Source organism: Cetorhinus maximus, chromosome 10, assembly GCF_964194155.1.
Source record: "Cetorhinus maximus chromosome 10, sCetMax3.hap1.1, whole genome shotgun sequence".
Classification (NCBI taxonomy): domain Eukaryota; kingdom Metazoa; phylum Chordata; class Chondrichthyes; order Lamniformes; family Cetorhinidae; genus Cetorhinus; species Cetorhinus maximus.
The window spans coordinates 44,754,769-44,766,164 of record NC_135888.1 but is presented as its reverse complement, the minus strand read 5'-3'; the positions used below and the strand labels follow the sequence as shown (position 1 = coordinate 44,766,164).

The 11,396-nt window shown below is 41.7% G+C and overlaps 1 protein-coding gene across 1 annotated transcript; it reads right to left on the bottom strand.

Moving 5' to 3' along the window:
- Nucleotides 1-307: 307 nt before the first annotated feature.
- Nucleotides 308-670, bottom strand: LOC144685225 (histone H2B 7-like). Its single transcript, XM_078549656.1, has one exon. The coding sequence runs from the start codon at nucleotides 668-670 to the stop codon at nucleotides 308-310; it is 363 nt and encodes a 120-aa protein (XP_078405782.1).
- Nucleotides 671-11,396: the final 10,726 nt, after the last annotated feature.

Here is an 11,396-nt window from a genome sequence, read left to right as displayed (position 1 = left end):
TTAGATACTTTGGAGAAGTGAATTTTCATTTTAACTTGCTTTTCTTGCCAATGCAATGGGCCTTTTCTTCTATTCTTATAATGTGATTGGATCATGTGACAGGGCCCTGTGGTTTTACTGGCTTCTTCTCCTCAGTTTACCTCAATATTCTATAACTTTTAAGTCTCCAATATGTGTTGTGAACTAAGTGGCAGAAGTGGAAGGAATCATGATATTTTATGATGTATCCAATCCATCCACTTACAAAGTGCAGTATATCTAGCTTGTATGTTTTCCAGTCCATTGCGGAGTTTTCCTTGGAGCTGGTCTACTTGGTCACCGCCTTTGTCCCTTCCAACACAGCGTGCTTGGCCAGTTCCCAGGGCAGCAGCAGGCACATGACGGTCTGGATCTCCTGGGAGCTGATGGTGCTGCGCTTGCTGTAATGGGTCAGGCGGGAAGCCCCACCCGCGATGCGCTCGAAAATATCGTTCACAAACGAGTTCATGATGCTCATGGCCTTGGAGGAGACGCTGGTGTCAGGGTGAACCTGCTTCATCACTTTGTAGATGTAGATGGAGTAACTTGCTTTCCTGAATCTTTTCCTCTTCTTGCCGCCCTTCATGGGTAACTTTTTCTGTGCTTTCTTGGTGCCCTTCTTGGAAACCTGCGCTTTCTTCTCATCAGCCATGATCACAGTCAGCTTCAGACACAGTAGGTTATGATTTGCCAGCAGATAACAATTGAGTGGGCTGAGGACACTCAAATGGTTCCAGCTGGGTAAATCACTTTCTTCCAGCAGCAAAGGCAAGGGGGATAAGTACCATTTGATTCATTTAGCATCACTGTCAAGAAATTATTTGTCTTGTACAGTGGTCTTAGTGTGGCATCTTAAATTCAAGAATGGTGGTACCAAGGAAGAAGAGGGCATAACAAGGTTGCATTGATGACTGTTCAGGCTAATGCATGATAGACATTGTCTACCACAAGTCCTGACATAACCATGTTTTTGGAGAGGTTCTCCTGTTGATCCCTCTGTTGCTGCCAATACCCCCATTGCTCACATCCTACCTCTACACCGATAAAATATTGTAGCTCAAAGCGCTTCTCCTCTCGCCTCAGCACCTCATTGCCACCTGTCAGTGACCACGAGTTTCCGAAGGGTCAACAACCATGTTTCTCTGCTTCAGGTGAATCTTCAATGTATCTTTTGAGCACCTTCATCATTTATCCTGCTTCCTTCTACCATCCATTAGTTCTCTGTAAAGCACTTGCTTTGTTACCTGTGCACCATCTTAACAGCATGTCCTGCCCATTGCAGCTTAGTGTTGATTATAGTAGCCTCAATGATGGTGCTGTCAGATTGCTCCAAAACATCTAATAAGAAAGTAGGTGCAAAGTTCTCTTTTGTGAAACATTTTCAGCTGTTCAGTGTGCCTGCTATAGAGTATACATGTTTTGCATCCATAAAGGATATTAGAAAGGAAAAGCTCCTTTCAGTTTAGTGACAACCTTAATACCACACTTATTCCAAACATGCTTGAACCATCTACCAAAGCCTCTCATGTTTTCTGTGTGTGAGCCATCACTTAAGACCATAAGACCGTAAGACGTAGGAGCAGAAGTAAGTCATTCGGCTCATTGAGTCTGCTCCGTCATTCAATGAGATCATGGCTGATCTGATAATCCGCAACTCCACTTTCCTGCCTTTTCCCCATAACCCTTAATCCCCTTACTGATTAAAAACCTGTCTATCTCAGCCTTGACAACCTAGCCTCTACAGCCCTCTGTGGTAAAGAATTTCACAGATTGACTATCCCTTGAGGGAAGAAATTCCTCCTCATCTCTGTTTAAATGGGCATCCCTTTACTCTGAGATTAAGCCCGGTGGGCCTAGACTCTCCCCCAATAGGAAACAACCTCTCAGCATCTACCCTGTCGAGCCCCCTAAGAATCTTATATGTTTCAAATAAGGTCGCCTCTCATTCTTCTAAACTTCAATGAGTACAGGCCCAACCTACTCAACCTCTCTTCATAAGAAAATCCCTTCATACTCGGGATCAACCTAGTGAACCTTCTCTGGACTGCCTCCAATGCCAGTATATTTTTCCTTAGATAAGGGGACCAAAATTGTTCACAGTATTCTAGGTGTGGTCTAACTAGTGCCTTGTATAGTTTTAGCAAGACTTCCATATTTTTATACTCCATTCCCTTTGAAATAAAGGCCAGCATTCCATTTGCCTTCTCTATTACCTGTTGAACTTGTATGTTAGCTTTTTGGGATTCATGCACAAGGGCTCCCAAATCCCTCTGTGCTGCAGCCTTCTGCAGTCTTTCTCCATTTAAACAATATTCAGCTCCTCTATTCTTCCTGCCAAAGTGCATAACCTCACATTTTCCCACATTATATTCCATCTGCCAAGTTTTTGCCACTCACTTAACCTGTCTACATCCCCCTGAAGACTTACAGATTTACTTCCTTATTGATTCTTGCATCCAAACATTTGCAAGACTTTATACAACACAATCAATATATGGAATGGATCTCTGGAGGCAACAACCTTGAAAGCATTTGAACATTGGGTGTTAGAATGGGAAACATATTATTTTTGCATGGATGAGGTAGGAAATAATGAAGTGGCCTCTCTTACTAGTATTTATCTTGAGATCTCTGTTTGAGCAATTAAATATTGGGAAAACTAGCTATTGTTTTCAGTCCCAACTTCAAACTCTGTTCCCCAGCTACCAACTCTATCCCACTCCCTGACGAAAATCTTAGATGAAAACAGTCTGTTTGTAACTTTGGTGTCATATTTGACCAATCACAAGACCGATATTTCCACCTATATAGCTTCACCCTGCTTTGCCCCTATCTCAGCTCATCTGCCGCTGAAACCCTCATTTGTGCCTTTATTACCTGTAGACTGGAGTATTCCAACTAACTCCTGGCTGATTCTCACATTCTACCCTCTGTAAATTTGTCATCCAAAATTCTGCCTTCTGTGTCTTAAGTCACACTGATCCTGTTCACTGACCTATATTGGCACCTGGTCAAACAGAGTCTTGTTTTTTAAAATTCTCATTCTTTTTTTCAAATCCTTCCATGAACTCTCTGCTCCCCATTTCTGTAATCTCCTCCAGCCCCATAACCCTCTGAGATATCTGCACTTATTTAATCTGGGCCTCTTGAGCACATTCGATTTTAATTGCTCCGTCACTGGTGGCCACGCCTTCTGTCCTAGGGCCTAAGTTCTGGAATTTCTTCGTACATCTCTGTGCCTCTCTACCTCTCTTTGCTCCTTTAAGACACTCCTTAAAGCATACCTCTTTGACCAAGTCTTTGGTCATCTGACTTAATGTACCAGATTTTCAAAGTGGGATCAAGAACCTGACACCCGGATGAATTCTGGGCCCTGAATCCAGCCTGAACTGCGTCATTCTCACAATGCTGTTTTTAAAAGTGAATGGACTGATTGGGCAGGTGGCAAGCTTGGCACTCAATTAGAGGCAGTGGACAGATGTTGGAGCTGCCATTGCCTTGCCAAGAAAAGAACAGGCAGCTGACGAAAAGGCCTGAAGGATAAAGATGGCATAAAGTGGCATGGATGCCAAGTTGAGGTACAGCATGCAACCCGGTGATAGTTGACTCCACGAATTTCACAAAAAAGTGTAGATTAAAACAAACTTTCTTTGGCCCTATGGTGACCTTGACAGCTGTGCACTAACCTGCACCAGACTGTTTGGCTTCATTCCATTCTGTTCCGGACAGGCCACCTAAGAACCTTCAGGGGCTGTTAATTGGTGGTGAGCAGGTTTCCGGTTCCCTCCACCTTGCAGGTCCTTTGAAAATTACGAACTGTCCCAGAGGCGGAGGAATCCTGTGCCACCCTCTGGGAACGCAATTTTCAAATCACACCCTCACCCATTACCACCTCCACCAGCAATCAAAAGTCCAGTCCCTCTCCTTATGTGGCTCAGTGTCATATTTTGTTTAATAATGCTCCTGTGAAGTGCCTTGGTATGTTATTATATTAAAGGCAAAATCTAAATACACATTATTATTTTTGTTTATTCTGAGTTATATGTGAGTAACGTACAGAATAGCAGTCTTTCAGTGGTTTATCTTGTCACCACTATTCCTCTTTCATCATGTTGGAGAGTCTTGATTACAGCAATAACTGCTGCAGTTGCATTTCATGATCAGCAAGTAGCACAAATTGTTCGAAGGAGGCCAGGGAATACTGCACCAGAATTAGCAAGGCCAATTATACTCTCTAAAGCACATGAACCCAGTGGAGGGAGCCATATTCAGACAGTTGAAAGGGTCAGTACACAATAATTCTTCTTATTCCATCAAGGGATATTTAACGTTGTAACAATGAATCATAACCTGATCGATGTCAGAATGTGAACTAGTATGCTCAATGCCAGTGTGGGATACATCATATGATCAGTGTTATGACCGGGCGAGGTCCCTCAATTTGTAATGATCCCAGACGAGATACCTCAAGTTGTTAACTTCCCAAACTGGACCCCATATTTTGCTATGCTCCCGGGTGAGGAGGAATGAACTGGCTTCTCTTCTTTACTCAAGCCCCTCATTGGTCACAACAAGGTTAATTTGAAGGGTATCCTTTCCCTCATGGATACCTTTTCCCAGACCGTGTATTTATGTTTTAGAAGGAGCCAATTCAACCAGGCTTTCTTGAGCCAAAGAAATAGTTACTAAACACCTGAGAAATAATAATAAAAACGCAACACACATACATATAGATTAAAAATGAGAAGTTGAGTGCAAAAATATAAGTTAAAAATGATATACAAATGAGTCTTTGGCTTGTCCGTGAGGAGCAGATGGTAAAATGTTGCAGCCGTTAAGTTGGGTGATTCTGGTAGAGCTGACTTTGGCAGTTGAGCAGTTGGTTCTGCAGGTTAGCTCAAGGAGCTGTTCTATTTCCTTTTTGGCTGTGGCTTTGCTGACTTTTGACTTGCCTCCAGTAACAGAGAAATACTTTTATTTACCTGCAAGCTGCAGGGATGCCTAGTTGATGTTCTTCAGCTGTGACTAGCACACACACTCTCACACACACTAGCACACCAGAACTAAAACATCTGAACTAGCATACAAAGACCAGGCTTGCAGCTGGCTTTTTAACCAATTTTTTTTGTATATTCCTGGGAGGAAAAAACAAACATGTCTTTTACCCAGAATCTGCTTTCTTTCAACTCAGACCACTTCCACATTCTGAATAGGAGATGGTAATCAGTCTCCATTGTCTCCGCAACCACAGGAGACTAGGGTCAGCCTTTTGTATTGCATCTCTCCCGTTCAAGTGTCTCTGTCTGAAGTAGGTCTTGGCACCATTTAGTGCATCATTTCATTCTCTCTGGGGTAGTCAGTCAAGTCTAATCCACATAGGAATTTTCCAGCAAGTGGATACTTTACATTCTCAGCCAGCTTTTGCCTGTAGGTCTTTTTAAAGAACACATATCTTCCTTAAAAAAATTCAATATGTCTGTAAGTAATTTAGGCTGTGATATGCTGCCATGACACCAGCACACTCACTCTCAAAACACGATTAAGCTTTCTCAGTACATTGTATTCTGACATCAGCTCGGCAATGAATGGGTAAATCATATTTTCCAGTTGGGTTGGCTGAGGTTGGGTACATCACATTCTTCTAACGGGACCTATCCCAATAAGATAAATTACATTCTAAAAGTTAGAAATACTCAAATATGGTGAGTCACATTTTGAGAAGAAGTAGGATCTGAATGGCCAAAGTCATGTTTTCCAGTTGTGATGGTTGAAGTCATAATTCTGCCAATGGTTACAATCCAAGTGATATAAATCACATTCACATTGGAGCAGGTTGAGTCACATTCTGCCAATGGTCAGAATTTGAGTGGGCTTTGGAGATTGGGCATGATCTCATTGCAAAAGCCATGATCTACTGACAGGAATGATTGGAGTAGAGTAAGTCAAATTTGGATGAAGCACGAAGGATTCAATAATCATCTTGCAAAGAAGTGCAGAGAGTCATGTACTTCTCTTAATAGGTGTATATGCTGTATGAATCACAAGGGAGACTGTTCACTTAATATCCAGATGATGTGTGACCATCTGTAGCACATCATACAGGTGATGACCAAGTTCCCAAGCAGCAGACCTATAATTAAAAATGCCATTGGCATTGACGGCGGTGCATTCAGGATCCTTGCGGTTTACTGTGGGTTGAACAGATGGCTGGAGAAAGAGAAACATCAACCTGGAGGAAATGTAGCACGAGCATGGTTCATGATATCTGTGCAACATACAACGGAACTCACTGCAGAACAACTACAATGGGTGTGTTTGAGCATTGAGGGGTGTTCTGGTGAAGTTTCGGGTTCTTGGACCGATTACCTTACAAAATGGCCTGGAGAAGGTGTGAAACATAGAGATTGCATGCTTCACAATATTTCAATGGATGTAAATCTGACACAGGTACAGGCCACAGAGGAGCAAGCAGATGAAAGTACAGAATAGTTAGCAGCAAATAACCAGTCAGTGCACTCAGGGAGGCACTTGGAGATGATTACTGGCATAGTAGACTCTATTTTTGGGGCCTATGGTTTGGATGGACCATTTTCACAGTGAATTGCTCTGTCTCCTGTCATGTCATCAGAAACTCAATAAACACGTGTTTGCATGGTTAACTAGAGCTGTAAGCTTGATGCTTAATAAATAGTGAAATGTTGACTTTTTAATACAAAGATGCCAATCAAAATTATTGCCTTCATGAACATTATAAATAGCTTTACCCAAAACAATTATTTGCATTGTGTTAAACATTTCATAAGTATTTTTGGATCTATAATAATACAGTATCTCAGCCATTGCCTGGTTTTGGATCTATAATATTTTCTATCCCATTTGGTTTTTTTTCAAGGGATGTGGGCATCACTGGCAAGGCCAGCATTTGTTGCCCATCCCTAATTGCCCTTGAACTGAGTAGCTTGTTAGGCTATTTCAGAGCGCAGTTAAGTGTCAACCACATTTCTGCGGGTCTGGACTCGCGTGTAAAGGAGACCAGGTAAGGATGGCAGAGTTCCTTCCCTAAAGGACGTTAATGAAGCAGATAGGTTTTTACAACAATCAGTGTCAGTTGTCATGGTCACAATTACTGAGACTAGCTTTATATTCCAGATTTATTAACTGAAATCAAATTCCACCAGCTTCTGTGGTGGGGTGTCTGCAGTGGTTGGAAGCACTGGTTTTATTCAATGTGTCCTCCCAGTTACCTCTCTGCTTCTGATGTTTATCATAATTAGCTTGTCTCAACATGCCCCTAAGATGTAAAGGGATGAAGAGGAGATGTAGGTACAAAGACCGGTTGAGATGTGGTTGCTCTAAGCTCTATATTTTCAAGGTAGTTTGTATATTCTTTCACAGGATGTGGGCATTGCTTGCTAGGCTAGGCATTTGTTGCCCATCCCTAATTGCCTTTGAGAAGGTTGTGGTGAGCCACCTTCTTGAACTGCTGCAGTCCATGTATTGCTGTCCAATTATTGTAGGTCCATCTACAGTGCTGTTAGGGAGGGTGTTCCAGAATTTTGACCCATCAACAGTGAAGGAACGACAGTATAGTTCCAAGTCAGGATGGTGTGCAGCTTATTCCCAAGCTTCTGCTGCTCTAGTCCTTCTAGGTGGTAGAGGACATGGGTTTGGAAGGTGCTGTTGAAGGAACCCTGGTGAGTTGCTGCAGTACATCTTGTAGATGGTGCACATTGCTGCCATTGTGCATCGTTGGTGGAGAGAGAGATGTTTAAGGTGGTGGATGGGTGCCAATCAAGCGGGCTGCTTTGTCCTGGATGGTGTTAAGCTTCTTGGGTATTCTTGGAGCTGCATTCATCCAGACAAATGGAAAATATTTCATCACACTCCTGACTTGTAGATGGTGGACAGGCTCTGGGGAGTCAAGGAATGGAATTGTCCCAGATTTGTACGAAGTACGGTAGCGGGCGGGAAAAAGAACGTTTTTCCCACCAGCTGCAATGGCGAGTTTTCACGCCATATCATCCCAATTGTGCCTCATTAATCATGCATTCCTGGGAAACACGCCATTTCGATGGCGGGTGGGCTCACATTCGCCTGCTACGCCATCACCTTGCTGCTTCATCACGCCGGAAGCCATTTTTAAAGTGCAGCCACGGGCACACCTCTCAGTGCTTCCAGCCTAGGACTGCTGCACAGAAGACATGCCCCCAAAAGGCAAGAAGACTGCAGCCCCCCGTTTAATTATGTGTCCCTTGAGTGCATTTTGGGCGCAGTGGAGGCCCGCTGTGATGTTCTCTACTCCTGCTCTGGCCGCAGGAGGGGCAGCAGCAGCATTACTAATCCAACATGGGAGGTGTCATGAAGCTATTAATGTATATAACATTATTGGAAATTATTTTTTTAAAAATGGAGGGGTTAGTCTGTGGGTGTGTCTTAATTGGATTAAAGCAAACTAGTCTGGGTGCTTCGATGTGTGGCTTTGATAGTTTTGGCAATTGCTAAGACTTATCTGGGAGTAGAAGAGATAACTGTTTGGGTTGGGAAAAATAACCAAAAGTAAGCTAACAGAGTTGGCAGATAAGTTAAAATTGGGGTCACCTGAGGATGCTAGGAAATCAGATATGATTAGAAGTATAGCACAGCATCTACAGTTGGAAGTGAAACCTGACACTAATGAGTCACAGCAGGAGGTAGTGAGACTTCAGTTACAAATGAAGATGCTTGAATTTGAACAAGCAAAGGAACTGAAAAAGCTTGAATTTGAAGCAAAGGACGGCGAAGTGACTTTTAAAAGGGAATTAGAAATTGTGAAAATAGAGAAGGAGGAAAGAGAAAAAGAGAGAGAGAATTCCAACTGAAAATGTTGGCAGTTAAAAAAGAGATGCCAGTAGGTGAGGAGAGTACAACCCAGTGGAGAGATGTTTAAAGTTGTACAAGCTCGTCCAAAGTTTGAGGAAAAAGATATTGAAGCATTCTTTATTTCATTTGAGAAGCTAGCTTAACAGATGAAATGGCCACAGGAAAACTGGACGTTATTATTACAGTCTAAGTTGTTACGTAGGGCACATGAGATCTAAGCTTCGCTATCAGAAGAAATGTTGGTGAATTATGATGTGATGAAAAAGGCTATTTTGAGTGCATATGAGTTGGTTCTTGAAGTATACGGGCATAAATTTAGGAATATGAGAAAACAGCCTGGGCAAACTTATATTGAGTTTGAAAGAGTAAAACAAATTAATTTGACTGGTGGATACGGACGTTAAAAATAGAAACAATGTATGCAGCTCTTAGAGAAGTAATTCTTTTGGAAGAATTTAAAGATTCAATCCCTTTGGTAGTGAGAACTCATGTGGAGGAACAGAGGGTTGATTCTGTAAGACAAGCAACAGAGATAGCTGATGATTATGAGTTAGTTCATAGAGCTAAACCTTTTATTCATCATCTTTTCAATTTGGAAAAGGATAATAAGTGGGAAGGTGAAAGGAAGGTAGGTAGTCAGGGAGAGAAGGAGTAGCTGGAAGTTCCCAGGAAGTTTTTTCTTGGAATAAAAAGGGAGGTGCTGAAGGCAGAAGTGAAATTTGAAAGTTGAGATGTTTTCATTGTAATAAAGTGGGACACACAAAGTCAGTGTGCTGGAGATTGCAGAAAAAATCTGTTGGGGTACAGAAAAGCTCTGGAAGTAAAGGTACTGTGGTTCCTGAGGTTCAGGCACAGGAGAAACCAATGGTTTGTGTACTGGTGAAACAGGGAGAATCAGTGAAAGGTAAAGAAGTGGGAATGTGTTCACAGTTTACTCAAGAGAATTCTGAAGAGCAGGTTGCAGAAATGTTTAAAGACTTTGCATGTGAAGGGAAAGTCTTTCCATGTGTACAGGGTGGAGTAGGTAAAGATGTTAAAATTTTAAGAGACACAGAGGCTAGTCAAACCTTAATGTTGTGAGATAGTGACATTTGTTGTTCAAAGGGAGTATTACAGGAGCAGATAATAATCTGAGGTCCATGGAGATGCTGAATCTATTCCATTGTGGAAGGTAAATTTAAAGAGCAAATGGAAGGCAGGTGAAGTTACAGTTGGAGTGGTGGAAAATTGGCGATTGCAGGGTTAAATTTACTCTGGTAATGATATAGCTAGATCATAAATTTGGGTGATGCCTATGGTAGCTGAGCAGCCTGTAGAAGTGTTTTCAACAGATTGTTACAAAAGGAGCATCCTGGATCATTTCCTGATTGTGTTGTAACAAGATCAAAAGCTCATAGGGAGTAACAAGACAAAAGAGATAAGTAGGCAGTTCAAAGGCACGAAGAAGGTGTTGAAATCCAATTAGCTGGCACTGTATCTGATAAACATTGTTCAGGAGGAAGGAATACAGGAAAATTCAGCTGAAATGTTTAATTCAAAGAGGTTAGTGGATATGCAATTAAAACAGTTGTATCAGAAAGCTTATTCAGAAACAGAAGCAAAATGTATTCCAGTGTGTCATTATCTTCGGGAAGATATTTTGATGAGGAAGTGGTGGTCGGATCATGCCTCAGCAAATGAAAGCTGGAGGAAGGTACATCAGATTGTTATCCCATTAGGGTATAGAAATGAGATTCTGAGGATTGCTCATGAAATTCCAATGGGGGGACAATTAGGAATTAGGAAAACATAGGAAAAGATACAGGGGTATTTTTTTTTTTTGGCCAGGATTGCATAGGGATGTAGTCAAATTCTATAGAACCTGTCATGCATGTCAAATAACAGGAAAACCACAAGCGGTGATTACGCCAATGCCTTTAATCCCAATACCAGCATTTGTGGAACCTTTTACCAGGGTCATGATTGATTGTGTACGACCACTCCCTAAGACTAAAAGTGGAAATCAGTACTTACTGACAATAATGGATGTGTCTACCAGGTTTCCTGAAGCGATACCTTTAAGGAATATTACAACGAAGAAGATTGTGGAGGAGTTAATTAAATTTTTTTTAAGGTATTGTTTACCTAAAGAAATACAATCAGATCAGGGGTCAAATTTCATGTCACAGCTGTTTAAGGAAGTTTGGGGATAAAAGGGTTTAAGTCAACAGCTTATCATCCGTAGTCACAATGAGTTTTGGAAAGATGGCATCAAACTTTAAAAACTGTGATAAGAGTGTACTGTCAGGATTATGCACAGGATTGGGATACAGGAATTGCATTTTTGTTATTTGGTATTAGAGATGCTCTTAATGCATCAACTAGTTTTAGCCCTTTTGAATTAGTTTATGGTCATGAGGTAAGGGGACCACTGAAATTAATTCATGAGAAATTGGCGGGTCAAAATTCAGAAGCTATTTTTCCTGCATTATGTATCAAATTTCAGGGAAAGATTGAACAGAGCATGTGAGTTGGATAGG